At 54.3% G+C, this 27,985-nt stretch overlaps 1 protein-coding gene across 4 annotated transcripts; it reads right to left on the reverse strand.

Moving 5' to 3' along the window:
* Positions 1-43: 43 nt before the first annotated feature.
* Positions 44-27,976, reverse strand: RUBCN (rubicon autophagy regulator). 4 transcript variants are annotated; one of them, XM_086618335.1, is made up of 23 exons: positions 27,939-27,976; positions 21,349-21,502; positions 18,682-18,765; positions 17,608-17,767; positions 17,326-17,432; positions 16,612-16,752; positions 16,238-16,394; positions 15,454-16,002; positions 14,830-14,874; positions 12,829-12,924; positions 12,540-12,655; positions 11,850-12,051; positions 11,380-11,481; positions 10,521-10,595; positions 7,720-7,780; positions 6,590-6,722; positions 6,083-6,228; positions 5,671-5,735; positions 4,956-5,194; positions 4,493-4,554; positions 4,140-4,293; positions 3,517-3,610; positions 44-2,618 (listed from the first exon to the last, which is right to left on the reverse strand). In XM_086618335.1, exons 1-23 carry the CDS (start codon positions 27,974-27,976, stop codon positions 2,455-2,457), a joined length of 3,144 nt encoding a protein of 1,047 aa, XP_086474461.1. In that variant the 3' UTR covers positions 44-2,454. The 4 variants fall into 4 exon arrangements, with proteins under 4 accessions (XP_086474461.1, XP_086474460.1, XP_086474463.1 ...); XM_086618334.1 differs by lacking the exons at positions 14,830-14,874; positions 27,939-27,976 and adding an exon at positions 26,410-26,522; XM_086618337.1 differs by lacking the exons at positions 14,830-14,874; positions 27,939-27,976 and having other exon boundaries at positions 21,349-21,495.
* Positions 27,977-27,985: the final 9 nt, after the last annotated feature.

Below are 27,985 nucleotides of genomic sequence, written 5' to 3' on the forward strand. Positions count from 1 at the left end.
CCTGAAATGATGCCACAACACAACCAGGCCCCTTATTAAATTAGTTTATTAGGGACGGCATTTTCATTGCTACACTGTGTAACAGTCCGGTGGGGAGGGCTCCAGTTTGTGGCTGGGGCAGCTCCTCTCTCTCCTTTATGAAAAGCTTGCTGCCTTGGTCAGTTCCAGTTACTCGTAGCAGTCAGTGCTGGGCACAACCCTGCCCTGGAGACCTCCGCCAGGTTTGCAAGTCCCACTGCTTCCAAAGTCCATGGTGGAGGTGGAAACCACAAATAAACCAAAATCCCTTCCCTCTTCTCTAAACGTACTCAGTGCTTCTAGAAAGGGACACAGGCAGCCTCTCAGCTGCTGTCCCATGACATTAAAGTGCTTCAGACAAAACAGGTGGATGGAGGGGTGCTGCTGAGGCAACTCCAGGGAAGGGGTTGCCAGCTCTGGGTGGCAGCAGGAGGGCTCGGCTTGGGGTTGGGGACAGGCAAGACCAAGGCAGACCAGCGTCTGGCAGCCCTAGAGCTTGCAGAGATGGAGAGTGAGCAGGAGAGCAGCTTCTCTCTAGGGAGAACAAGCAGGAGCAACACAGGAGGAAGCAAAACCCCAGGGCAGCAAGTAGCGAGCTGCACCCCCTTTCCTGGGATAGACGAGGCTTTGTCAGGATGCTGCAGAGGCTTGCAGCTGCTCTCCGCGCCCAAGCCCTGTGGCCACCTCTCCTGGTCCCAGCCTCTGCCCCTGGACCCTGCCACCCCTGCAGGGACAGCCCACGAGGGGTCACATCCCAGCCTCAAGCCAGGGCATGTGCTGCAAGAGCCATCAGCCCTAGATGCCTTCTGCCAGCGTATTGCTCCCCGGTCCCTCAACACCCTTCTCACACGTACACAGGCCACACCATCCTTCCAAACACCCCACTGCCACCCCACATCCCACCCATGCTAAGGTGGTGCTGGATGCCCACCCATGCCATGGGCTAAAGCATGCCACTGCAGTGCAGAAGCACCTGCTTGACTGACCGCGAGCCCCAGGGCACAGAGCTCACCCTGTACCGCAGGGTCCGACCCAGCACAGCTGTCAGTCATGGCAGGCAGCTCTGCATCAGCGAGGCACCGACCTTTTGCAGCACCCCAGTGCCAAACCCATTGCACCCTCGTGCAACCCCACTGTGAGCAGGCTGCCCGGCCATGCCACTGCACCACAGCCAGGAAGCCCTGAGGCTTTGCCTGGCTCAGGGACCCAAGGGGAGCAGGAGATCTGCTGGGAGAGGGGACATCTGGCAAACACCAGACCCGTGCAGTGGTGAGGAATCAGGAGCAGGAGAGCCCTGGAGGTTTTATACTGGTGAGTCCCAAGCAGATCACATGCCCCCTAAAGAGGCATTTCAAGCAGCACCTCCTTGAGGGGGGGGGGAACGCACAGTTAAAAATACAAGCAACCGCATTAAAAAAATAAAACCAAATCCAGCAGATTAAAAACCAAAAACCAACCTAAAAGAACAAACAGAGACAGAGGCTGGGGGGATGCAGCCAGAGGGCTGAGCCTTCACCCGCATCCTGATGGGTCTCGGACAGAAGGCAGCTGCATGCAAGGCAGGTCCTGGTGCCACCAGAGTGAGGTCCCACATCACCCTTAGATGAGGACATGTCCCCATGGGAGGACAGACCAGCAGTATGAGAAGGAAGCGGGCCTGGAAGCCTCGCTTACCGCATCCTGCAGCCATGGCGATCTGCCTCCGCTGAAAACCCGGCAGCACCGGTCCCCTCATGCAGCTGCTCCGGGGGCAATGCCCCTCGGCAGCACGGGCTGCGGGCAGAGAACAGGAAAAGCAGCTCAGCACAGACAGCACAGAGAGGAGAGGCAGAAATCTGGCATTTTCACCACTGCCACCTCCTTTGCTCTGATCCCAGAGTGAGAGCAAGTGCCCTCTGGCAGTGTCCCAAGCCAGATTTGAGAAAGCAAGCTGTTAAACGTACAACCAACCCCGAACCTCCACCCTCCCTCCACGCACACACCCCAGCAGCAGGACAGTGGATCGGAGGACTCAGAGAGCTGATATCCCCGCTCCGTGGAGCAGATGTGGCCAGAGCTTCCTAGTATCCAGCTGATGAGTAGAAAGTGCCAACCCCTCTGGGGACCGGGAGGGCACGGGGACTGGCAGGACAGCCCTGCCTGGCCCCACATGAGTGGCTGCTTGGAAAAGGGCCGTGTTCTGCCTGCAGGACAGACAGGAGCAGCTGCCTTTCCCCAAGCAAAGGCAGCGAGGGGTGCAAACAGTACCTGGAGCAGACCCAGATGATGGAAGATGCCACTTCCCCAGCCCAGCACTACTGCACGGGGGAAGACAGGTCCCTTTGAGACAGTGCTCCAGGCCTTTCCTCCTTGTCTCGAGTCCGCGGGGGTCAGTCTCTGGTGATGAAGACCACACACATAAATAAACCCACAATCTGCCCCTCCGCTGCAACGTGCTCATGTGGCTGCCACCGCCTCTGTCCGCTCCAGCTCATCTTCATAGTCCGAGACATAGGACTCCATGCTCTGCTTGGCCAGAAGCTCTCTCCGGGCTTGGAGCCGCTCGCAGCGGGGACAACGGGTGGACTTGAAGCAGGATTTGTGGTAGCAGGCTTTGCACTCTGCGGGAAAGATGGGGAAAGCACAGCTGAGGGCTGGCAGGGGCTGACACAGACCACCCAGCACTCCGCACCCCAGGGAGGGATGCTCCAGGCTTGTCCAGAAGGACATTTCAAACCAAAGCCACAGCAGAACAAGCACAAGCGGGGGTCCAGCACTGTTCTAGAACCATCAGGAAGTCACGCTGCAGGGTCCCTGCACTGGCTCGCAAAGCCTTTGGGAGCACAGGTAGGAGGTTTTCTGGTCTGCACAAGATCCGTCCTCAAACTTTCCTGATTCTCCAAGGAAATAGCGATGCTGCCCCGAGTTTTTTCTGGCACTGCACTTGCCAAACCAAGGCTTGCATTTTGCCAGGAGCCCTTTCAAGCCAGTTCAGAGTTTGGTCCCAGGCTGCAGGGACAAGCTCTGCTTGGCCATCTGTACTGGGCATCATCGAGTATGATCCTGAAGGGGCCCAGAGATTTCTTGGCAGGCAGGAGGGGCACAGAGACAAAGCCTTCAGGCTCTCTCTGCTCTACAAGGTCAGCTCCAGCCATGCAAGCAGGGGCAGGGGAGCTGCAGCCTGTCCCATAACCACAGCAGAAGGGAAGCCAGGGCTCCCAGACACCTGATCGTGGCAGCCACAACTCAAACACTCACTGCTGCCGGGACAGGCAGCACACAGCGTGGCCAGCAAGAGACCAACATGCTCCACCATGCCAGCAGCTCTGGCCAAACACTGTTATAACGCTGATCTGCTGCTGTGATAACGTTGTTCAGAGACACAGGCCATGCACAGAGGCACACCGACCTGGCTGCTCTGGCTCTGTACCTCTTGCTAGCACAAATGCCACTCTGACTGGAGGCAGACTTTGGTAGCTCCAAGGTCTGTCCCCTCTCTGTTTCTCCCCAGCATCTCACCTTCACAGGTCCTGCACTTGTTGAGCTCAAAGGGAAAGATGATATCGCTCTCATTCTGGCAGAACTCACAGATGAAGCCTTTGGCTTGGCACAGCTGCAAGGAGAAAAGGTGAGGAAAAATCACAGAAACATAGAATAGTTTGGGTTAGAAGGGACCTTTAAAGGTCATCTAGTCCAATCACCCCTGCAATGAGCAGGGACATCTTCAACTAGATCAGGCTGCTCAGAGCCTCATTCAACCTTTTCCAGGGACGGAGCATCTACCAAGCAGCTAAACACTTCCCATCTCCCTGGTAAGCAGGACAGGAGGGTAGGGAGAAGCAGGACAACAGGACAAGTGCCCAGCTCTAACCACGTGGAACAGCCCTTCCCCAGCATGGAGCACAGCAATGCTGAATCAACATGTGTCAGGGGTGGGGGTGAGCCAAAATGGGGTATGAAATGTGCTAGGATGCATGGCTGGCTAGGAGCTCTGTGGAGCAGGCAGGAGCATTGAACTAGTTCATTTGGCGGCTGCCCGGCATGTCAAAGGCTTCCCCATTGGTTACCTATGCAGCAAAGCCTGCTTGAAAGGGTGCTCCCGATGGTGCGGAGCTGTGCAGGAGGCAGTGAGGGGGCCTTACCATGCACTTCTCAACGTGCAGGCTGCCTGCCTTCAGGAGCTCCATCAGGCGAGGCACTAGGTCCCCCTTCTTCGTGGCGCTGAGGTCGCTCAGCGAGTAGAGGTGCAAATCCTCTGTCAAGTGGCCGGGCACTGCATCGAAGGAGTCTAGGAGACTGCAGGACAGAGAAACCAGAGCTTAGAGCAAGGTGACTCCACTAAGCCCCATCTCCCCACTGCTTCTCCTTTCTCTCCCCCTTCACTCCCCTCTCCCCCTGTCACTCATTGCACAGTCTGCACAGATTCCCAGCGCAAACTTGCCACAGGGCAGATCCAGAACAGCAAAACAGCTTCACCTCACGGCACAGGACTCACTCTTTAGCTAGCCGGCAGGTCTTAAACATGTTCTTCATGTGGAAAAGCTGGATTCGCAGCAGCTAGAGAGGAAGGTGGGACAGGAGAATCAGTAAACACAGCATGGTCCTTGGCCAAGCATGTCTGTCCCGTTTCCTGCACTGGTGAAACAACCGCTGCTCCTCAGATGCTGCTCCCCTGCTGCAGAAGTGTTTACACCATGGAGGGCAAAGCAAGCACAACCATTGTCACATGCTCCAGGAGATAAACCAAAGCCCAGCTGGACGCCAGGCAGAAATTCCTTTTGAAATTCCTATGTTACGGGACAAAGAACAAGAGCTGAGTGAAAATTCACGCTGCTGAGGTTTTAAACCTCAAAAACTGAAACATCTGCTTCTCTTCGGCTTCCCTGGAATATGGTTTACAATTGGCAACCACCCACCTCACCCAAACCCCACTCAGGAAGGTGTGGAAAGGGTCTTACCCACACTTGGTTGAGAGACTTCACTTTCCGGTACAGGGCAGGATTGATATCCTGCACGTTGAAGAGTGGGTCGCTCCAGATCTTGCTGAGCAGATCTTTGGAGAAGTTGCTCACATAGTACTTGCTGAAGTCCCACTTGCGCAGGATGCGGCTGGGGATGACTGTCTGGGCGTTCTCATGGCAGCACTGGCAGAAATACTTCCCCAGGTACTCACAGTACCGCAGCCGCTTGATGTAATCTGGCCAAGCCCAAGCAGACAGAGAGGTCAGACGAGGCACGGGCTCTGCTCAGCCACATATCAGACTCCCAACATGGCTCAGCATTCCCAACAAGCAAGGCAGTTTGCCTTGCCAGTACCTCTTCCAGCCCCAGAGTCCTCAGCACTGGCATCTGCAAGCACCCCTGCTGACTGCAAAAGCCTTTGGGACCACATTCTGGTCCTGTGCAGCCACATGTACCTACACATTCAGGAAAGATGGCTAGTCAAAGAGCTCTGCAGCTGTATCCGCAGGAGAACCTGAGGGAGCTTCAGGACCTCAGCAGGTGACTTCATCTTAGAAGAGTGTGAGATTTGCAGAGCTGGCAATGGCAGCAAACCATTTCCCCAGGGACCTTGTTGCTGAGCTCTGCCACCACCCACCCATTCTGCATCTTCCTACTTGTTCACAGGTTCTTCCCCACTCTCCAGCTACGGAGCAGGGTCCCAGCACTCACCAGGATCAGTCCGGATGCCACAGCCTGCACACCGGTAATTCTGCTTGGCCACGGCCACCTTCCTCCTGCCCAGAGACAGAAGACCACTTGTGTGAGTCCAGCCCTGAGGGTACCTGGTACCAGAGGATGGGCACTGGCACAGGGCTGGATGGCAGAGATCGCCACATGCTGTGCCACTTAAGCCAAGGGAAAAGCCTTGTTGAGCTCCAGTGCACACCAAAAGCACCGACTACAGGCACTGGCTCCATCTCACAGCACCAGCTGTCTGTGGTGACCACCGTGGATTTACCAGGCTCAGGGCTGGGAAGCCCTGGCAGTCAAGCAGGAAGGAGAGGATTATCAACCTTGGTGTTGATGAAAAAAGTAGGAAAAGGCAGGTCCCCGGAGAGCCCTCTGCTACATGGGTCCTTACGTTGGGGCTGGGTGAACATTGAAGATAATCTGCGGTCGCGGTGGGGCCCACTCCAGGTTTCCGCGCACCCGAATCCTCAGCTTGTAGATGTCAGCGTGTTCTCCGTCATCGGGAGAGATGGGCAGAGAGTCGGGGATGGGCAGGAGCTGGGAGAAGCAGGCAAGAGGGTCAGATCCCTGCCTGGTACCACAGAGGCAATCATCTGGCTGGCTTGCCAGAAACCTGCAACTGCAGCCCTCTGGAAAACTGCCAGGCACCAAGCTGCTGCTCCCGCTGAACAGGCACTGGAGAAGGGATGTCCTTGGGGATTTAGGCATTCTGCAGTAGAAGGCTGTGGTGGTAGAGGCCCTCTTGGTTGCACCCATCTCTGGAACTCAGACAAAACCCCTCCTCCAGCTACACCAAGGGATCACTGGGACTAGCAAAGCTCCTGGGCAGTGGGCTGAAGCCAGGGGTTCAGGGAAGAGCGATCAAATGCAATTGGTGACCAGGGACTCACACCCCTACCTTTTGCGGAGCGTCGTGCTCGGGAACCAGCCACTCTAATTCAGAGGCAGCCGGGAGCTGCATGCCTTCAAACTGCTTCAGCAAGCCCATGGCCACAGCCTCCGCCGAGTTGGAATTGAGGAAGGAGTGGGATCTAGACAGCAAAGGGAGTGGTTAGTACCAGGTCTCACAGCTGTGCCCTCCTCACAGCCCCCGATATCAGTCCCAGCTCAAGCCCAAAACACTTCCTTCAACTCTAGTACCTTATTTCTGCACTGCTACACAGGATTAAAATTGATATAAGTGATGATTTCTGTCTTTGCAGCTGCCCCCAAGCAAAGCTGGCTAATGGCACAACAACAACTGTTTACAAAGGCAAGCAAAACATATCTTACCTAAGGAAACTTGTGCCTGTTTGCAGGGGAAGCTGCAAAGTAAGAGCCAGTGTCTGTACGAGCCAGAAGTAACTGCTCTCCCAGTACAAACCTACCCAAGAAGCTGCCAAGCAGGGACACAGCTTTGCAGCTCACCCAAAGAACAGAGGGGTCCCCGCATCCCAAAGCAATTTCGTTTTCACAGCATTAACACAGCAGCTGTGCTTATAACAGGTTGTGATTCACCTCCCCACAGCCCCCACTTCTCCACCTCAGGGCAGTACTGGGAAAAGACCATATAATTCACATTGAAGCTGTTGCTGCACTGCGCACTGTTTGTGAGCATCGCTGTGTGCCAGTGGTTCCACCTCCAGGTCACAGCACAGCAGCGAAGGTTGGAGAGAGGTGGCAGCATCCTGTAGTCTAACAGGCCATCCCAGCTGAGAAGGGGGAGGCAGGGGAGGCTCAGAGCCAGCAGCAAGCCAGCGGCCAGTTCGGATACTCCAGGACATGCCAGGTCCTCTCCCCAGCCTCTTACTTACTAGGAGGTATGGGGATCTCTCTTGATACCAGTCCACATCATCTCTACCTCATGCTCATGTAACATGAGAATGATCCTGCTCATCCCAGGTGCTGCTTCCCAAAATTTAGGACTAGGACCCAGCTGGAGGGATGTCCACTCCAGCGCAAAACAGCAGCTGATGCATGTGGAAGAGCAGAGTTGGGCAGGAAGGGGAACTTGGTACCAAGGTGACTTGCCACAGGTTGAAGACGTACATGGACTCTGAGGAGAGAAAGGACTTCCTGCTGGAGTCTGGGTTCCTCTTGATGTCTGCATCTGAATCACAAACAGACAAGGTGGAGCAGATGGGGCAGGGCAGGGGGATACACATATTTTAAACCAAGGCTCCACTGTAAAACTCATCAAGCTGTTCAAAAGCACGTGAACTACAGCATCAACTTCTACCAGTGGCGTGGAATAGCAAGGAGAGGTGCAGTCTAGTCAGTCGCCTGTCAGAGTTACAAGGGAAGAACATGATGGGATGCTGTGAAACAGTGAGCCTGGGGTTTGGGGGAGACAAGTGGCTGCTGGTACAGGTAACACACCAAGTCCTAGCAGAGACATGGCCTGAAACAGCACGCACACAGGAGCTAGGAGGGCAGGACAGCAAGGTTAGCAAGAAGGTTTAGTAGCTCTCTACACGCAGTATAGATGCTGCAAGGGATTAGCAATGGGATGCAAAGCCCTTCTCTCTACTTGACCACAACCTGTAAGATCAGACGGTGGCCATGTCACAGCTTGACAGCGACTGCACAGCCGGGGCTGGCAGCCTAAGCCCAGCACTCCAGAGACACATCAGCATCCATGCAGAGGGCAGGCCAGCAGCACTCTGCAGAGGCCACAGACCCATCTTGCCCTTCCAAGGAAGAAGGGGTCCAACATAAGGTGCAGGACACTGGGGTCCTGCTCCCTCCACCCCTCCCTCAGCTCCCCAACAGCCCTGAGCTGCCCCGTGTCCCTCCTCGGTGCCAGCCTTGGGTACCAGGCAGCACCCAGCGGTACCTTCATCGCTCATCTTTCTTTCACTCTGGTAGATTCTGCCATCAAACCTCAACAGGGAATTCATCTGAACAGCAGAAGGACCCTGGTATGGGAGACTCTTCCAGCAGTACCAGGCGGGCAGAAGCAGGCAGAAACCTTGCTTCATTACAGTCTCCCAGAAAAGAGAAGACAGGCATGTGAGGGGAAAGTACTACAGGTCAGGACAGAAGAGAAGCCAATGCCACAACCTTCAGCCCAGCAGGTCTCCTATTTTGTACCTCTGAGGAGCTCTAGGAACAGGGTTTGCAGCGAACACACTGTCCCCAAAAACAGTCTTGCAGCTCCCCCTGCCCAGTGGCGGACTAGGGGAGGCACAGCTCGGGGTCACTGCTCCTCCACCCTGAGCAGGCCGGCTACACAGACCCACGCAGAGCCCATCTGCTCCTGGCCAGTACCAACCACACGCCAAGGCCCAGGGAATCACAGCCCGGCTGAGCGGAGGGAACCACCCCCTGAGCCATCGGCTCACCTAGGATGAACAGGGCTGCCCTGGCAGCAAGGGGAGCAAGTTCCAGTCCTCCTTGTAAATTTACAGACTCACACTAGTGGAGTTCAGCATGGATGCTTGACTCTCCTCGTTTGACATCCATTGCTAGAAACAGGCACAGGAAAGCATCCTAATGCTAAGGAACCCATATATCTACATCACGCCAATGGACTTCTAGCTGCAGAAAACAGGGAATTCAGGCAAACATAGCCTCTTGACCACAGATGGCACCAGCCAGACATACCTGCCATGCTCTGGTGCCTTCAGTTCTGTGCAGGAAGGCACCGCACAGTCCTAGACTACAATGAGCGTGAGCCAACAGCGGGGTACACGCAGTGCAGCGCGGACCAAGCGATACCGGGAGGCAGAGATGGCATGCTCAGACACTGGCATCGTTTCAGAGATGGCAGAGGGAGCCAAATCTGACCCCAGGCTCCCATGGAGGCTAGCACTGGGATCCAGCCACTGCTTGCTTCCCAACTTTAACTGCAGACACTCCCCAAAAACCTCCAGTTAGCTGCCCAAACCGCCTCTGCTGCCCATGCTTTCACCAGGTGGGACAGTGAACTGCCCCCAAACCTAAGGACATCACCCTATCCCCTGCATGCCAGCTTCAGGTCAGGATGAGCCCCCCTCAGTTAAACCCCTGGGCTGCAAACACAGGACACAGCAGGGCTGACAGGGAAGCTCTGAGTACCAGCAGCTCCAGCAGGAGCAACGTGCTGGTGCTGAACACCTGACAGGAGAGATCAGCAGCAGCCCACATAAGCTGCTTCCTTGCTAAAGCAAACAGGGAGCACATGAAGGTTATCCAAATGCGGCCAGCAGACTGGAAGGATTATCTAGGAGTACTGTAAACAATAAAAACACTAAGCAAGACCTGGCTGCACGTGATCCCAGGGCCCAGGGCCTTCAGTATGAATGAACTGCCTGTGCCCTGTCTGCTCTCACTGCTTTTCCCTCTAGGCTTCTTTGTGGAAGGATTCTTCTCCAAGTCAAGTCTGGGCAGGACAGGAAGCGTTGGTCGTGGTGCAGATCAGAGCTATGGCATGTCAGCTCTGCCAAGTCAAGCAGGATAACGCTCCCCAAAGCACCTGGGATGGAGACCTGGTCCCACACCATAAAGGACCCTGCTCTCATCCAGTCCCAGCTCAGCCTTCAGCAGCTACAGAGCTACAAAGCTGTGCCATTGCCCCACCGAGCCCTATCCCAGGCAAGACAGGTCTTCATCACAGCAGGGATGTTTGCTATATCCAAAATACTGCATGGCAAAATGCCCTGGGGGATGGAGCCCACAGCAGAGCTCCTCTGCCTCCTCTCTGCTCCCTCACATCTCATCCCGCCACAGCTTTTCTTGCTGACATCTGGATGATACTGGTCACAGTTCCCAAACCAGGCAGATTTCCAAGAAGTGTGCACGTGCACACACACACCCCCCCCTTGCAAACACACGCACGCGTGCCACGGGGCAGCACTGCAGGGTACTACCTGAGAACAAGGAAGCCATTGACACTGAGAGGCCGTTCTTGGACATTTGAATCAGGTTAGATCCATCGTTACCATCTGTATAACACGGTGATGACAAAACAGTTGACTTCAGTGCTTCAGCCAGGCCAAAGAGAAAGGGCATAATACAAGAGCAGCACTCACACAAGAGAAGTCCAAAACTGAACTCACACGTCACTCTGTGGGCTTCAAAACTGAGCCCAAAATCTAGCCCTCAGGGACCGAAATGAGGGCTTTGCTGTCAAGAGTCAAGAGACAAGAAGTTTGAGATTTATAGCTGGAGACTTCTCTTTAAAGTCAGTGAAACGGAGAAATAAATCATCCACCCTGAAGGATGAACAAGGCTCTGAAGGAAAGGGACACCCAGGGATCCAGACAGGTCTTCCACAGGCAATAAGCTCAGCCACTCAAGCTGCCAGGAGCAGAGACTACAGGTATTAAGAGGTCAGGATGTGACCAGCGCCCACCACTGCAACCCAAGAGATAAGTGGTCAGAGCTATGGCTCATTCTGCCTGGGGAGGAGGAGAGCAGGATGGCAGCTCTCCCATCTCTCTCTAGCTGTGACAGCTGCTACGTGGACCAGGCAATGAAATGGAAACCACCTACCAGCCAGAGGCACTGAATGCTAGAGGGTTACAGAGGATTTCGAAGGAAAGTCATGCCACTACATGAGGGAAACTGGTTGCTCTGGTTATGCTCAGAATTCAGCCACTTGCTTGGGAAAAGCCATCCTGAAGGCCAGAGGGACATGCTCTTCTTCAGCGGGACTGACCTCAACACAACCACACCAAGGAGAAGTCTGTCTCTACGCAAGAAGCCAATGCAACCATTCTCTCCTACCTTGGATCTCGTACTCTTCCACATCCTCTGCGGAGCCGGAGTCAGAGAGCCGCATAGAGCCATGGGAGCTGAACTGGGAACCACTGTCTGTTGCCACAAGACCTAGGAGAAACGCAACACAGCCAGGCCATCAATGGTAGTGGTCTGAAGGGTCACTGGCAGCTAAGGAAGAAGTTGATAGCCAAGTATGGCTAGGACAGGGAGGGATGGAGGTCAAGGATGGAAAATACTACAGGTTCAAAATGAAATTACATTCCATAACTCAGCATCAGCAGCACACAAGTGTGACCAATGTACAGTACCAGTTCCCTTATGGTCTTCAATAGCAGCAGTTTCACAAATCTCTGCAGCACCTTGCTAGCAATAGAAGCCTTCTCATGAATGGGCAGGAAGGCAAGATGCTGTAAGGACAGGCAACAGACAGAAACCCCACATCCCACTAGCTGATGAGCCCAAAAGACATCACCCACTGTCTGAGCCCATCTCCTGGCAGGTAGGGAACAGGTGCCTGGTGCGGATCTGCTGGCGTCGAATGCGAATCTTTTGTTTAAGCTCCTGGATCTCCTTGTCACTGTCTTCCTCCTCCTCCTCCAGCTGCCGGCTCATCATGTTGCATTTCATCAGCTCAATGGCAGCAATGAGGGACTCTGAGATGCTGAAGTGGGCATTCTCCTGCAAGGCAAAAGCAAAAGCATTCAAGGTTGTACCATGGAGAAACTAGGAAGACTTGGCAAAATCTTGTTCCCCACCTGTGACAGGAAAGAGCTTATTACTCATGGAGGGTGGTAGAAACACCTTAATGCCTGCCAACCCCACGAAACCCAACTCTTCTACGAGGACCTAGAAACTAAAGCCTTCTTGGGCACCAGGATACTCGCACAACACAAGGGACATCCTGCGAAGAGGATCTGCAACACATCCACTCTGGGGAGTCAGCACGTGTCCCTGAGGAGGCCTAACGTGTTGCAAAGCTGCTGTGTACATGCTGGACGGGCAGATCCTGGCTACCAGACACCACTGAGGAGCTCAACCTTGAAGTTCTGTGGACAGCTCTATAGCAGGAAATACTATGGCATTATCTTCCCCACGGAGCGCAGTATTACTGAACCTGCAGTAAGATATGTTCTCCAGTGCACACAGGCTGCTGTTGCCTCTCTCACCTTCTCCAGGTCTGCACAGCTACCAAAGTCCTGCTCTGAGAGGTAGCTGATGAGGGACTGTCCTTCCGAGGGTCTTCTGAGTATCCCTTCCCCCGAGCTCAGGTACTGGCCAGAGTCTAGAAAAGCAAGAGACAAACACATGAGGGAGAGACATGCTGTCCCCATGCTAATGAGCCCTGCCAGTGCCTAACCAGCATCTCATAAGCAGACGCCAGAAGCTAAGGCCACCACAGCTGATGGAGAAGCCTGACCAGGAGTGACCATCCCCACTGAGGCTGGCTGCACTCACCGTACTCCATGTAGAGGGAGCTGGGTGTGCTCAGTTCACTGCTCTGGGTGGAAACGGAGACCGGCCCTCTCCCTCCACCTGGATCACCATGGGACTCTGGAAGGGAAGATGACACCAGACAGACATCAGTATCTCCAAGGTGCCTAGCCTAGAGCACACGTTGAAATGGAAGGGGTTCAACATCACACAGGCAGGCACGAATGGGTGGGAAGCAAGGAGGGACATCTTCCTGCTCTGTGCCACGGCTGAGGGCAAGCCCAGGATGGGACAAAGCTAAAATGGCATTTCAGGCAGGAGGGGAGAAGGAGAAAAAAGGAGAGAAGATCATGAGAGCCATGGAGCAGTCAAGTCCCAAGCCTTCCTCACTTTAATCCCTAGCAGAGCTAGGGGTGTAACAGCCTCCAGCAAGCGCCTCTGCCAGCCCCTTCTTCCTGCTGGAGCACCTCCAAGGGTGGAGTTATCCCCCAGGGCAGAGAGCTATGAGACAAAGGAAACCTGAGCCGCCAAGGCATCTGTGGGGCTCCCAGCCCTGCAAAGCAGCTTGGACAAGAGCAAAAGGAGGCATAGGACAGACACGCTCTTGCTCAACTAGAAGTCAGAGTTCCCTGCACACAACCCTGGAGCCTGGGCTGCAGTGCTCAAGGTGACCTACAGAGGCTGTGGGCAGGGCTCTGCCCCACACACGTACCATGGTGCAACTCCCTGCGGGGCTGAGCCAGTGGGGACTGCCAGGAGCTGGCCTGACCGGAGATCAACAATGACTGCTGCTCTACAGAGAGCCACAGCACCAGGAAGCGCCCAGACAGAGCAGGTGGGTGATGGACAACTGCTGAAGGAGACTGAAAACACCTTGACTGGAATGTACTGGTGTGGACACAGAGCAGGCACGAGCTGACATCCCGAGCACAACAGAAGGACAACCCTGTCCTCTCCACTTCCTACTCCTCTTAGCTCCCAGCTTCGTGCCATAACCCTGATGTGGCTGGAGGCTCCCAAGCCCACCGAAATCAGCATCTCTCTGCCAAGACCATGAAGCAGCAGCCACCAGGACGGGGCTTGGGACCAACCCACCCCACAGGCTGGGTGACAAAGGAGACCCATTGGGGTGTGCGGCTTTCACAACTAATCAGTGTAGCTTGGGCAGGTTCTCCCACAGCCACCTCAACCCTGCTGAAAACCAGGGAAACCGCTTCATGATCACCAGCCTGGGGGATGCCACATACAAGAAAGTCTACTGCTGAAGGCCAAAGTGAGGCAGCACCCAGCATCCTCTGCTGGAGCAGGGCATGGGGCTGGACACGTCTGTCTGGATGCCCACCACCTCCAGAAAGGAGCCTTCCCAGCTGCAGAGCCCTCAGCATGCAGATGTGAGCTCGACAAACTCAGTGCTGCCACTGTTCAACAGATACAGAAGAAAACAGTCCAGGTTTTTTGGACTGCTGACTCTGTATGCGGTGCAGAGGACGCAGCACTCCAGCAACTTTGCTTGGCGTGAACCCATCCCAAGCCCAAAGGAGCACTCAGGAGTCCTGCTCCAGGTGCCAGCATGGCTGGTTGGGACATGGTTGAACTTAGCCAACACCAAACCTCTTCATGCTGCAGATCCACTAAATGAAAGGAAAACGAAGACGTTCAAGCCCACGCCTGCCTATCTGCCAGCCCTTATTCACTAGGTGAGAGACAAAACCTCTCCTGGCTCCCAAGGCCATGGGGTGGAGGGGAGGGCAGGGGACGCAGCTCAGGAACTCAGCGGCCAGCGCTCCCTAATACCATGCAGGGGAGCTGGGCGCCCTTCTGGGTCTGGTCCACTGCTCCCGAAAACCAAGCCGGGATCTTCAGCCAGGTCGCATGCATAAACCTGACCACCCTTCAAAGCACCAGCTGGGACACAGGGAAGAAAGAATTTTTTTTTGTTTTCTAAATGGACACTAATGGGTTGATGAAAATCCTGAACTTGATGTGATGACCACTAATGAAGGGCTGTTATACTGGCTCCCAAACCTGCCACTGGATCTTCTATTATAATGGTGATATCCCTGAGGCCTCCTGGGCAGACAGAGGAGGAGGAGGGCAGCATTAAGGGAGAGAAAACAGAGACAGACTGGTTACTACTCAGCAAAGACCTCCACTTCTCCATGAAAGCAGCATCAGTAGGGCAGACTCCCACAAACTCATTGTCCCCTTACATCCCGCTCCTCCCACCATACATTCACTCACTTAAGAGCATAGGAGGACCCAGCAGGTTACCAGTAGGATGACATCCTACCAGTAGGATGAGCCCAAGCCCCAGCCCAGTGCCCTGCCATAGTCCCATGCCCCAGGCAGGAAAACCAGTGGGGAAGCAGGACAGCTAATCCCATAGTATCGCTGCTGCTTTCTAAGTTTTTGGTAAAAGCTGCCAATACCAATGACAGACCAGTCCAGGCCATTCTGGCAAGCAAGGTGTCAGACCATCACTCCAGTGCGGAGCAGGAAAGCTAAGGGCAAGGACCAAATCTCCCAAACACTCGCCCACTGTTCCCCTCGCTGAGCTGATCCATGGAGTCAAAGGAGCAGCCAGCATCAGCCTCCGGGTACTGGGAACTCCCACATCCCAAAGCCATCCCCAAAAAGTAATGCCATTACCATGCAACTTTCCCGAAGCCACATTGGTGTCGGAGTGCGAGCGCATGTGGCTCTTCTTGCGGATGCCCTGGGGAACTGATGACTGTCCCTCTGAGAAGCTGGACCGGCGCAACAGGCTCAGGCCCCTGTTTCCACCTCCGCTTGCCCCCTGCTCCCCCAGGGATGAGACTGAGTCCAACTTCTGGGAGCTGCTGGAGGAGAAGAGTTTGGAGCTGCTGCTCTTGGTGCTGTTGGTGCTGGCACTGCTGCATGCCTGGCCCCGGTGCCCCAAGTTCCCAATAGCCAGGTACTCTGGCCCGTCATTAGCATCACTCTGTGGATCATCCTGTCTCCCCATCCAAGTGTCCTCGCTCTGGCTGGTGGTGCTGGAGCTCATCTCGCTGGCCGGAGAGAAGGGGTCTTTAGATGAGGGGATGTGCAAGCAGGTGGCAGAGCCGGGCTGCTCAAGAGGGGACCTGATGTCACTGAAGGACGAGGACCGGGTGGACGGGCAGTGCTCCTGGTGCTGGCTAGAGCTGGAGCTGACAGAGGAGCTCGCTGGTCTCCTGTCTAGACAGAGGTAGAAGGAGGACATCACACACCCCAGCACAAGCAGACCACCCTACAGCAACAAGCCTGCGGCTTCACACCAGCATGCCCACCCACCACAGAAGAAGGCCAGGGATCTGCCTCCCAGCACGGGCAGAGATCTCCTCACACCCATCCAGCACAATGACTCCAAGACCAGAAAAAAGGCAAAGTCTTTTCTGGGTCTATCTTGAGCTTCCCAGCCCACCTTTGTTACCTGAGAGGTCGGAGGAGGCTGGATGGTGGAGGCTGGAGAAGGACCCAAAGCAGCGCTGCTGCATGTAGCCTGAAGCGGGGATGTACGGGGATGCGGGGAGGGCAGTCAGGCTTTGACTCTTGGTCACCGGAGGTGGACCGTCACTCTTCCCGGTAAGCTGAAGAGAGGTGGCATCGTTATAAATCAGCATTTACCGGGCTACACGTCAAAGGAGCAGCAACGGAAAGGAATTGACCTGCGAGTGCCTGGTCACCAGCCAGCAAAGGATGCAGCAGCCCCGGGGGCAGGAGGATGGGGAGGGAAAAATGCCGCCGTGCAGAAGGGAAGTGGCTCTTTATTCACAGCTACATGACAGGCTCCCGGCGGGAAATTACCAGGCTCTCGGTGAAACGATCCAGGCAGCCCAGCGCCCCAGGCAGACGGCTCTCCTGTCCTTTAGCGTCACAGTCACACATCTCTCTTGTCCCAGCAGAAGGACCTGATGTGCACAGGGATGGCAGTGACGTGCCGGCCAGCTGAAAGAACACAGCCCCTATTTAATGAAGCCTCATTAATTGTCTCTCTCTGGGGAGTTCTGTGCAAAGAAAGCAGGCGCTGTTCCCTCCTCTGGGGAAGGGGCAGCTGGCACAGGGCTGCATAGGGGGGTTCGCTGGCGTCATCAGCAGGAGTGGGCACCCAGGTGTCCTGGGGAGCTGCTCATACCCTTTGAAGGAGGCTGTCCCTCACAACCAGGCAGATCTGCTTGCTGGCCCTGAAGCCCGGGACTGTTGGAGAGGGCTTTAGAGGTGCCTCTTACAAGAAACTGATCCTCAAATCCTCATATTCAAATCCTTGATGCCAGCCAGAAGCAACATACCTCACTACAGGCTCCACACAGTCACCTCTTCCACCTCAACCCCTGCCAGGCTCACGCAGGCAGTGCAGGGACTAGTTCACTGCTCTCCTCCCCTCTTGGAGCTCCTTTTGCTACTTCCAAGTCCAGCCCTTGTCCAAGGGCTCCGTGTGCCCTGAATGAGACCTCGCACAAGCAGCCGCAACCAGCCTGTGTCTGGGGAGAGCCAGACGGAAAAGCCGGGACCTCAACTCACCATGGAGGTGTCGATCTGAGCCAGAAGCCTGGGGTTGTTCTGCTCAACAGCCTCCAGGCACTGCAGCATGGCCGTGACGTGGGCGTCACTGAGCAGGAAGGCAGTGTCTGGAGAAAGAAAACTGCTGCTTGGGGGGCATTCCTCTCACCCGTGTGGTTTGACAGCACCAGTTGCTCACATGCAAACCACCTTTTCTGCCATCCTCCCTCACTCCCACGTGGCTTAGAAACACCATCAGCCAGGTATTTCCCTAATAAGAAGGAAAAGCCCGTTTCTCTTTACCTGCGTAGAATTTCCTGATGTACTGCCGGTTGCCCAGGAGTGGTCTCAGCTGTGCCGACAGGCAGTGGCACTGCAGGCTGTGCTGCAGCCACAGCTGCGCGATGGCCTGGTCCCCCGGACCCTCTGGGTCGGGCTGGCCGCTCTCCTGAAGGCTGATGAACTGCAAAGGGACACCAGGAACACGTTAAGGCACGCAGAAGCAAGCAGGGGTTGTTCCAACGCACTGCTTTGGCTCCCCTGATAGTGGCAGCTTTCCAGCGCTGGTCACTGTCAGCGGAAGGAGGACATGTCCCAGCAGCTCCACAGCCACCAGGGACACAAAAGCACCAGGGAGGAACAACACTTCAAAGGTCAGCCAGCGACTAAAGTCCTCCGACAGCCACCAGCAGAACTTCTGCATGTTCTCTCACACGTGTGCCTCACCCCTGACCCGGAGGGACCCCACACTCCCAAATCCAACCTGTCCCCGGTGGTGACGGTCATGTGCTTGCTGATGTATGAACTGGGAAAGGTTCAGAAACAGCTAAACACCTGAGCTGTTGCAGCTGGAAAAGCCAGACTGGAGTCACACCCCACATCCCCCCACAGCAGGCTGCACAGAGAGACCACTGAGGGTCAGCCCCTTGCACCCATCCATGGCAGAGACCACAGAGGTCAGCACGGGGCAGCCGAGGGCATACCCATGCGCCAGCAGAACGGGAGAACCAAATGCATGGTGAAGCCACAACCCAGAAATGGGACAGCCCAGACCTTTAGAGATTTGCACAGATGCATGAATCACCCTTGTACACGCACACAAGCGCTGCTTGTGCTGGTTCCCTTGGTGATGCCTGCTGCACCCAGCTGAGCCTAGCTGGAGACTGGCCTGGGAGAAATAAGGAGCTGATTGTCTCAGCCCAAGCCACGCTGAGTTCCCAGGACATGGTTTGTACACAAACACACTGCTGCTTCAGCCTCCACAAGCCATGGAGCTGCTTTACCCACAGCAGTGAGGTATTCCTCTATCAAGGCTCGCAGTCGAGCTGCCCTCTCCCCTCCCTGCTGGGCACACAAGGCCACCCCACCAGAACCCACCTTCTCCAGGTGATGAGCAGAGCCAGGACTCAGCCAGCGAATGTCCTTCACAAACTGCCAGTAATCCTTCTGTCTGCAGCACACCTGCCCAGGACAGGCACAGTTAGATATCACCACCCGAGTCTCGGCTAATGACAACATGGTAGCCCCTTGCTATCATAAGGGGACAGCCTCCAAACCTGGCCAGATGGGCCACAAAATAGAAAGGAGGAGAGCAGCACTGCTTTACAGAGGAGAAACAACGCAAGTGTGTAACACAGTTTTGTAGATCAAGGCACCAAATCAAAAAACACTGGCTTGATGTAGGTAAGCTCCGATGGTGACCTCTCAGTTGTGGTCAGCCCACAAGCAACCAGACAACTGATCCCCTGAGCTGCTCTTCTTTCACCAGGTAAGATACCAGTCCATTGTGCTGTGGAGACAGAAGAAGTCTTAGAACAGGGACAGGACATGGCACTGAAGGGCTCACGCTCCTGCTGCAGTGCAGTAAGGATCCCAAAGGCCAACCACAGCTCATCGGTGGGTCACGGACCAGAGCAGGCAAGGGTGGGCAGACAGGAGACGGGAATGGACATCGGGTGCCAGCTGCACCTACAGCAAAGCGTGTTTGGGGCCTCAGCTCTGCCTGGGTCCTTCCAATCACTCTGTGCATGGCAGTGTCACGTATGCGTCCTTGGTTTTTTGAAGGTCTGCCAAGTTCAACGTTGACCAAGTTCCCACGTCACCATTCCCATTCCTGCCAGAGCAGCACCCGGAGGGGAGCCCTGACACCCCAGCACCGCAGAGAGTCAGACCTCAGCGAGGGGACATGAAGGGCAACATGGAAACACTTTCTAGCAAAACCAGCAACCATTGCTGTCTTCTGATTCAAGCCACCACTGAGGACACCAGTAGAGCTGAGCACCCCAAGTAAGAAATTTGGCGCTGCTTTTCAATCAGCTCTTTGCTGCTGTCTGCCTCAGCTTTATTTAGACATTGAGTTATTTTGTACTTAGTTATTCTTCCCGTTAAAGAGGAACTGCAGCAGAGTTGCTGTTTTCCTCACCACCCTACCGGGTGCAAACACAGCCCCAAAACATCTCTCTTCACCAAAAGGCTGATTTTTTTTTTTTTTTTAAATCTCTATTTCCTCTTTCACAAGCATCAGAGGAATGGGTTCTGTTTTGTGGCTTATTTGTTTGGGGGAGTTGGTTTGGTTTTTTAAGACTAGAGAACTAACATGGCAATTTTAATCCTCTAGATTGAATTGGAGTTTTCTGGACAAATACATAAAATTCACTCAAAAGTTTAAAAACTTCTTATCCTAGTTCTCTTAACATGTACATATGGATGTTTTTTCATCTTTTTTTTAATTTATTCCCAGTTGTAGGAAAAAAGTTGATAAGAAAATAAGTAAAACTAATTGTTTTGCTGAAGCAACTAGGAGAAAATGTGTGTTAGAAAACTGCATTTTTACAGGCCTCCCTTTGCAGCTATTCTAGCTTGATTGGTGTGACACGTGCCCCAGCAGGGGAGACGTTTCTAGGTAAAAGAACTTTTTTTTAGACGTTTCTATGCCTTTGCCCATAGTAAATGCATTGAGGAAGACAACACACTGTCCTGCTTTGCAGGTCTGGCATGAACATGAACTGTTACCAAGAGACAGACGAACATAAATAATTTAAACCTAATTTCCTGAAGCTTATTAATAGCACTTCTATCAGAAGGGAGCATTGCGCTCCTCACAGGTAAAAGGTAGCTTCTCTCCGTGGATCTCCCAAAGGTCCCTGGCCCGCACCATGGGGGACTAACAGAGCAGCACCGTAATGAGCTGCCTGCAGCTAATACATCCAGGGATCAAAGCACCCTGCTGGCATGAGCTGCCAGCCATGAGCTTCCCGGAGGCTTATTAGCTCGTGTGCAGCATTGCATAGATGCGGTTCTGCTGCTCCTGGACCCAGCTGGCCCCTGCGAGCTGCCTGGGGCTTCTCCACTTTGCTCTCTGGGTGGCTGAGCGGCAGATAGGAAGCCTGCCTCCAGGCATGCCCTGCAGACCTGCTTCAACTTTCCATTGTAAATTAATTGTGGTGGCAATTGCAAGCTGAAAGGGAGATCTTCAGGCCTCTGCACACATGTGGGAAGAATTTCTTCCAGGCAGCCATGGAAGGAGGAATGCCTGAGTGAGCAACTGCAGGGCACAACAAGAGCCTGGAAAGAGATCCCATTCACACAGGGTGCAGATTCAGCTGCCAGCTCCTGTTACTGACACAGCTAACCAGAAACAGTAAAGATGTGCGGTTTCTCTTGCCAGATCTCAGCTGGGGATTTGACCAAGCGCAGACGATACCAGGCTGACTCACTGCAAATGCAGCTTTATCATTTGGCTGCAGCAGGAATACAGGAGAGAAGGGCTGGCCTCAGTGCAGGGAGCACAGGTACTCAGAAGAACTACATTGAAGGTGGAGGAGATGGAAAGAACACGCATCCAGGTCCCTCTGACAACCACAGCGCTCGCCAGGCAAGCTCAGATCTTGCTTCGATCATTTCCCACGCTGCTACAAGTTTTGTACCCACTCTGTGCTACGAGCACTGAAGCAAGCTGCAGGCAGACAGGACTGTCCCAGCTGCTCATGACAGGCGCCATGTCTGCCACAGACAGACAGCAGTGCTGGCAGGACAGAGTCCTACCTTGTCGTGGATGAGCCCGTGGTAAAGGATGCTGTGCATGTCTCTGCAGAGCCGTTCCAAGCCGCCATACTTGGACCAGACATTCGGGTTGCTGGTGGACACCAAGCCTTCCACTGTGGTCTTCAGGTTGCCTAGCAGCTTCCAGTGCTCCTTCCTGCAGAGGAACACAGCAAGTTGTGTCAGATATACAGCAAGAGGAGCTTCGCAACAGGGCAATGTTATTGTGCTCTCTCCAAGAAGACTCTGGTCAGGCTGAAACCTTTGGTGATCCAGAAGCTAGAAAAGGTGAACTAAAGGAGACTTTATACCTTTCTGTGGTCTCCCATGAATGGTTTGTGGACAAGAGGCCCTATCGTAATGATTCTTGTGATGATTGGTAGTCACCACCAATATGACCTCAGGAGACAGACAGAACAAAGACTGATGGCTCCTGCAACATACAACTTGCTTAGTATGGGCCAACAAAGCTGCAGGGCATCTTTCTAGCCAGCTTCTTGCTTGCTTCACTCATGCCCTGTATCGGAGACTGTTCAGAGCAGCAGTCCATCAGGAGTACAGCAGCTGTAAGGCAACAACACGACGTCCGACACATCTAACAGACACCGGCCACGCTGCACCCACATTTACAGAGAGCAGCACTCCCCGAGCAACGCACACTGCGTTGAGCACTCCAGCACCATCAGGATGCAGAACGGCTCCACTCCGAGACCGGTAACTCTTCATCCGCATCTCCACCCGTACAGCTGCTCTCGGGCCCCAGTGCTGCTGTAGGCACAAGGTGACATTCTTGCAAAAGCGTTCAACGCGTTCTGGACAGAGATTAGCAAACTGCAAACGGCAGTTGTACTCTAGAGCTTGCACAGCATTTCTCACCGGTATCAATCTCCTCAGCTGCCCTGTGTACAGCAAGGAATTATCTGCCATAAAGTGCAGAGAGGTAACGTCATTTGCCTATGCAAAAGTCACTCTGGGGAAGGTGATACGGGGATAGCTTTGGATGACTGAGACCCCCCCTCAAGCAGTTTGACAGCACTGCCAGAGGAAGAGCAGCTGTCAGAAACATGCATTCAGATAGGAGCCACTCTCTCAGAAGCAACAGGAATGTTGCAAGGTATATTTGGGGGTGTAAATGCCAAAAAAAACATGCCTCTGCAGGGTTTGTAACAAAAGCACTGGGGGTGACAGCTTAGAACGAAAGTCCAGCCTTTCAACTGGCAAGAAGCAAGTCAGCGTTTCAGCCGTTAATCCCTCTCACTGCCCAAAACAAACTGGATTTCCAAAGCAAAAGAAAAAAAAAGAAAACAAATTTTAAACAAACAGCATTATTTAAAACTGCTCTCATTTTCATCCTTGCGGATGAAAGTGTGGGCTGCACACCTGTTGCTGCACAAAGCACACTAAAAAGTAACATAATCCTGATATTTAAAACCAATTTTTTTCGTGAATATTCTCTTTCTGCAACTTGTTTGTTATTGCAAAACTGATTAAGTGAACAAGCAGAGCATCAAACGCTGGCTCTACTTCAAGCTCTCCATCCATTCCCTTCGCAAGGTCTTCCCACTTTCAGTGGTCACCTAAGCTTAAACCGTGCAGAAGCCAACCCATTCCACCAGCAAAGCCTGTCACCCTGACAGCACAGGAGCTGTAAACCAGAGCTGCAATGCATAAAGTAGTACATATATGTTTATGATGTACTTAGACTAACAAGCACAGTCAGAGCTTGTCTCAGGAGAGACTGAAGAGGAAAGCATGGATATACATCAAAAGCAGCTTTCTGAAGGAGATCCGACTCAGGGAGACACAGAAAACCCATCCAGCCACTCTCCTGAATTTACGGGCTTTTCTTGTCCCTGCCCTGAGAGATGCAGATGCTCTTTGACCGGGGACTGCAGCTCATCAGCTCCTCCCCAAGACATTTCTAATGCTCAGAGTTAGGAAACATAAGTGAAAGTTCAGCCATGCTGCTGATCTTCCAAGTCAGGGAAACTCCCTGTTCTTTCATGCTATAAAAAGCAGGCGATGCACACAAGGACATGGGGGCAGGACACATAGAGCTGTGCCTTACCAAATGGCCTGTCTCACTAAAGGAGGAGTTGTGCGTCTCCTCAGAGGTAGGAAACCATAATCCAACAGACTGGAGTCTCAGCTCCCTCTGAGCACACGGAACCTAAGGTTAAGCATGAACAAAATAACCCCAAAATGTTAAAACAATGAACTCAGAAGCAAATGAGCAGCACACAGAAAGCACCTTTGCAGAGGTGATGAAGAAGCTACCAAAAGTGAATCAAATCCCTGTAAGACACTAAGGATCCCATGGGACTTGTTGGCCCAAAACAGTTCACAAGTTGGACGCACCAGACCCTACTAATACTCAAAACCCACCCGGTTTTGGTTCAGGGCTGGAACATGGTGCACGCTGAAAAACACACAGTGACACAAGTTTGAAGAAATGAGGACACATATAGTTGGCTGCAGGTGGCAGTGAAACAGAGTGTAGTTAACCACACTTCAGCTTTGACCAGACTCGTGGGCTAACCTCCAATTAGCAGCAGGGTTGCTCCCCTCCCATTGATGGAGCCTGCCAAGAGGGATGGAGAAAGTCTGAGTCCCAGCTGCCCTCAAGTTCCCTGTTTCAGCAGGTGTTCGGAGCAATATTAAGAAATCTGCTTGTTTTTTCCTGAATAACGAAAATTCTCCTTTGCTAGTGCTAAAGAAAGCCTGACACGGGGTAAGGCCAAGTCATATCACAACATGAAAACACCCTGACTTACAGAAACAGCAAAATGAGCAACACACGCCAGAGAGGTCACAGTACACGAGCAGAGCTTCCCCTGCAAGAACCACACATGTTTTTGCTCTACTGCTCTAGCAGAGCCTGGTCCTGCAGCCAGAAGAGACAAGGGTGTTCGCACGGGCCATCACTCGTGGAGCACCAGCAAGACCTCAGCTGCATCCCTTTCCTTCCTTAAAGATGACCTCTGATCCAGCTTCCAATTTTAGCAGTCAGCTCCATAAACTTGGCGCTGGCTTTCCTTGCTTTACCACCATAAACTCTATCTTCAGGTACAGCAACATCAACCTGCCATCAGGGACTGTTCCAAACATAACTGAACCTTTTGCACTGGAGTGATAAAAGACAGAATCCGGCCTTGGAGCAAGAAATGGCTTAATTCCACTGCTGAGGACGATGACAGGGAAACGCTGCTTGCTCACCCAAAGCTTTCTCAGCCTCTCCACGCCAGCAAGAGTAGGAACTTCTCTTGGACCAAGTCAGCAAAGGTGACTCACGGCAGAGGTGGGGAGCTGACTCAGGTGAACTTCTTCATTTAAAAGAAAATCAATCCCTAGTTACTTTCCCAAACAGAATCACACAGCTAGCTAGTGCTCAAAAGAAAACGAAGCTTGTCTTTCTCGCAGACAACATCTGCTGCGTGTCTGCCTGTGCTCTGCAAGAGGCATCTGGCAACGGCCGCTTGAAGTGTCCTCTACCTGGAGGAGTCTCTCAATCCTTCTTAGCACACTAAAGAGGTCAGGCTGAGGATGCCGAGGTCATGGAGGGACTTCCACCAGATCTCCAAGGACATTCCTGTGCCGGCTGCCAGTTCCTCCCGCAGATCCCAAAGGTGCAGTGTAACCCGTCGCTGTGCACTGTCTGTTCCCGCCTCACCATCCCGAGTCTCCCAGACAACCAGCAGCCTCCTTCCTCCAGATCCCCTGCCTGCTCCTTCGGCAGGCTCCGCACTGCTGGGAAATGGGATTATAAGAAAGGCAGGCTTTGTGCAATTCATCCGCAGCCACAGGGAGTGGCTGACGAGGCAGAGGAAGCCAAAAGAGCTCTGCCAGCCTGGCGGGTCAGCCCTGCAGTGTCCAGGCCGGGAGAGCCAAGCAGGCTGGCTGGGAAACTGAAACGCTGGGCTGCTTGCACCGGTGCTTGCACTGGTGTAAAACTGGGGACACAACCACAAACAGCTCCCACAGCAAACACAGCCCAGACCTGCTGCTCGCCAGAGCACTCTTGCACTGCACTGGGAAAGGACGAGGGAAGAAAACAGGAATTAAAGACCTTTTTTTAGCCTTCTCCCACCATAGCAAATAGTTCTGCCTGCACATCCAGATGAAACCTCCCACAAGCAGATGATCACAACCTGTGTCTGGGGATAGTGTCCATTGGGCTTCGATCTGCACAGGACCTGCTGTAACAAGCAAGTAGGCAGCCAGAGGCAGCAACACGCAGAGAAGACCCCACCACAACCCACCTCCCTGGGACCAGCCGCCCACCTTCCTCCATCGCTCCCAGCACTGGTTCCCCTTAGGGACCCTCTCTGGCCCTGCCGTCCCCAGGCCTCACTGGCTCCGAAGCCAAAGGTGGCAGCTCTTTGCTAACCCACCCGCCTGACCAACAGCCCCTCTGCTCCCCCTGAGGTGGCTGCATCCCTCACATCACCCACCCGCCGCTCCGAGGCACCAAGAGCCCTGCTCTCTGCCCGGCACAATGATGGCACTAACCCTCCTGCCGTGCCTCGATGGACATCAGCGTTACAGCCCCTGTTCCCTGGTGCATCTCAGACCTGCCACTCAGGAGGAGAGATAGGAAAACCCAACACAAGAGCCTCATTTTCCTCTCCTGCTCCAGCAGAAGAATGGACTTCAGCAAAGTAACTTTTGCTTCTGCATTTCCCACAATCCATGGGAAGATGGATCCAGTGACCTCTATCCTATCACTGTCAATCACGGCCACCATCTACAGTGAAATGGCACCTCCCCGCAAATTAAAATGCTAAACCATTTGCACAAAGGATAAGGAGGCTGTGCAAGGCCCATGCCAGGATCCTCCCCAGCGCACCAGTGACAGCCAGGAGAACAAGCGGGCCCTCTCGTGTGCCAGCACCAGAGAGGATGATGCCCTCCTCATTCTCAGGGGAGTGCTGGGGGTGGTACCACGTCAGCCCTATTAGTCACACAACGGTAGAGTCTGGTAGTGCAGGACTTGCAGTGGCAAGGCAAGAAAATGCACAAAGATGATTCTGGAAAGAAAAAGTGAATGCAGCCAATTCCTCTTACCTTTCTGAACCTGCAGGGTTTGAAGCATTAACTAAAGGGGGAGAATAGCTTGAAACGTGCAAAGCAAAAGGCACCTCAAACCTGTACTGCAACTTTAAAAGCACCAGTAGCATTTTCCCGGCTGACATAGCTAGCAGGAATAGAGCAGCTAGCTGAGTCCCTCAGATAAGGAATGCTTCTCTCCCATATCAAGTTTCAGCTGCTCCTTCCTCCCCAGCCAACATTCCCATTTCCACCCAACATCTGCCCTGTGCTCCTGAGCAACAGGGCAAAACCAAAGCAAAGGCTAAAGACATGCAAAAAACCTGAAGTAAACAGGACTTGTCATCAAAACACTTCCAGGGAACAACCTCTGCTGCTTTTATAAATGTTAACAAGAAAAACCATGCCTAAAGCATAAACGAAGACCACGCAGGCGAAGTCACCGCAGCACAGCCACTCTCACCGCCAGCCACGTGCAGGTGCAGGGCCTCACCTTCAGAAACAAAGAGAAGCTGAAGATTTCTTTTCAGCATCTAGAAAGACTGATGCAGCCAACTGCCATGAGGGTAGGGAGACATGACCCAAAAGCTGCGGAGCAACCAGAACGGCAGCACAGCGTCAGGGCGGGATGGTTTCGCCCTTAAGCACGAGGTGTGCGAAGCAGAGACTTGGCAGCTGCTGTCTTGGCCACGGCTGATGGAGAGTTGCCATCCCCACCGTGGTGGAGACAGAGCATCAGGGACTGAGGGCACGGGTCTGCAGCCATCACTGCCCCTCCAGCGGGCGAGACACCTGCCTGGCGCAGGGAGCCGAGCGATGCGCTGGCCCTGGGCAGGTGAAGGTGGCCACACGCTGCTCTAACAGCCCGGCTCTCTGCCGGATTCCTCGCCACGAGGGACCGAGCCGGGGGCAGCCAGCACGCTCTGCAGGCACCGAACCCCACCCGACACGGGGGGTTTGCATCCTCCCAGTCCGCCCTCAGCTACCCCCGCAGCCGCGCTCTGGTGCTGGGTGTGCACACAACACACGCTCCCACGCACGCCCACGCAGCATACGAGCTCCCCACGGGCATCCCGGACACCCCCACGCATCCCTAGCGCTCCCCAGACAGCGAGCGCACACTAGCGCTGCTGCCACCTGTGTCCTTGCACGCACGCCCCGCGCTCCCTGCCGTGTCCTAAATCCCTTGCACACACACCCGTGACCCGCCTGTGAACCCCCTGCGCACGCACAGGACCCTGCCCCCACGCGTGTCTTGCCCCGGTACCGGCACGCACAGCTGCCCCTCCGCGCACAGACGCTGCCCCACGCCCCGGCGCAGACACCCACGCAGAGCAGCGCGCCCTGCCCACCGCACCCCGCCCCCGGTGCCCACGCAGGACCCGCTCCCCGGTACACTCACCACCCCCCCCGGTGCCCACGCAGGCCCCGCTCCCCGGTACACTCACCTCCCCTCAGCGCCTCCTGCCCCCGCACACGCACCCACCGCCGCGTCACGCACGTGCCGCGCGCCCGCGCGTGTAACCCTCCCCCCACGCGCGACCCACCTGCTCTCCGCGTGCCCCTCGCGGGGCCCGACCTCCATCCCGGGCGC

The sequence above is a fragment of the Tauraco erythrolophus genome, chromosome 11, assembly GCF_009769465.1.
Source record: "Tauraco erythrolophus isolate bTauEry1 chromosome 11, bTauEry1.pri, whole genome shotgun sequence".
NCBI classification, from domain to species: Eukaryota; Metazoa; Chordata; class Aves; order Musophagiformes; family Musophagidae; genus Tauraco; species Tauraco erythrolophus.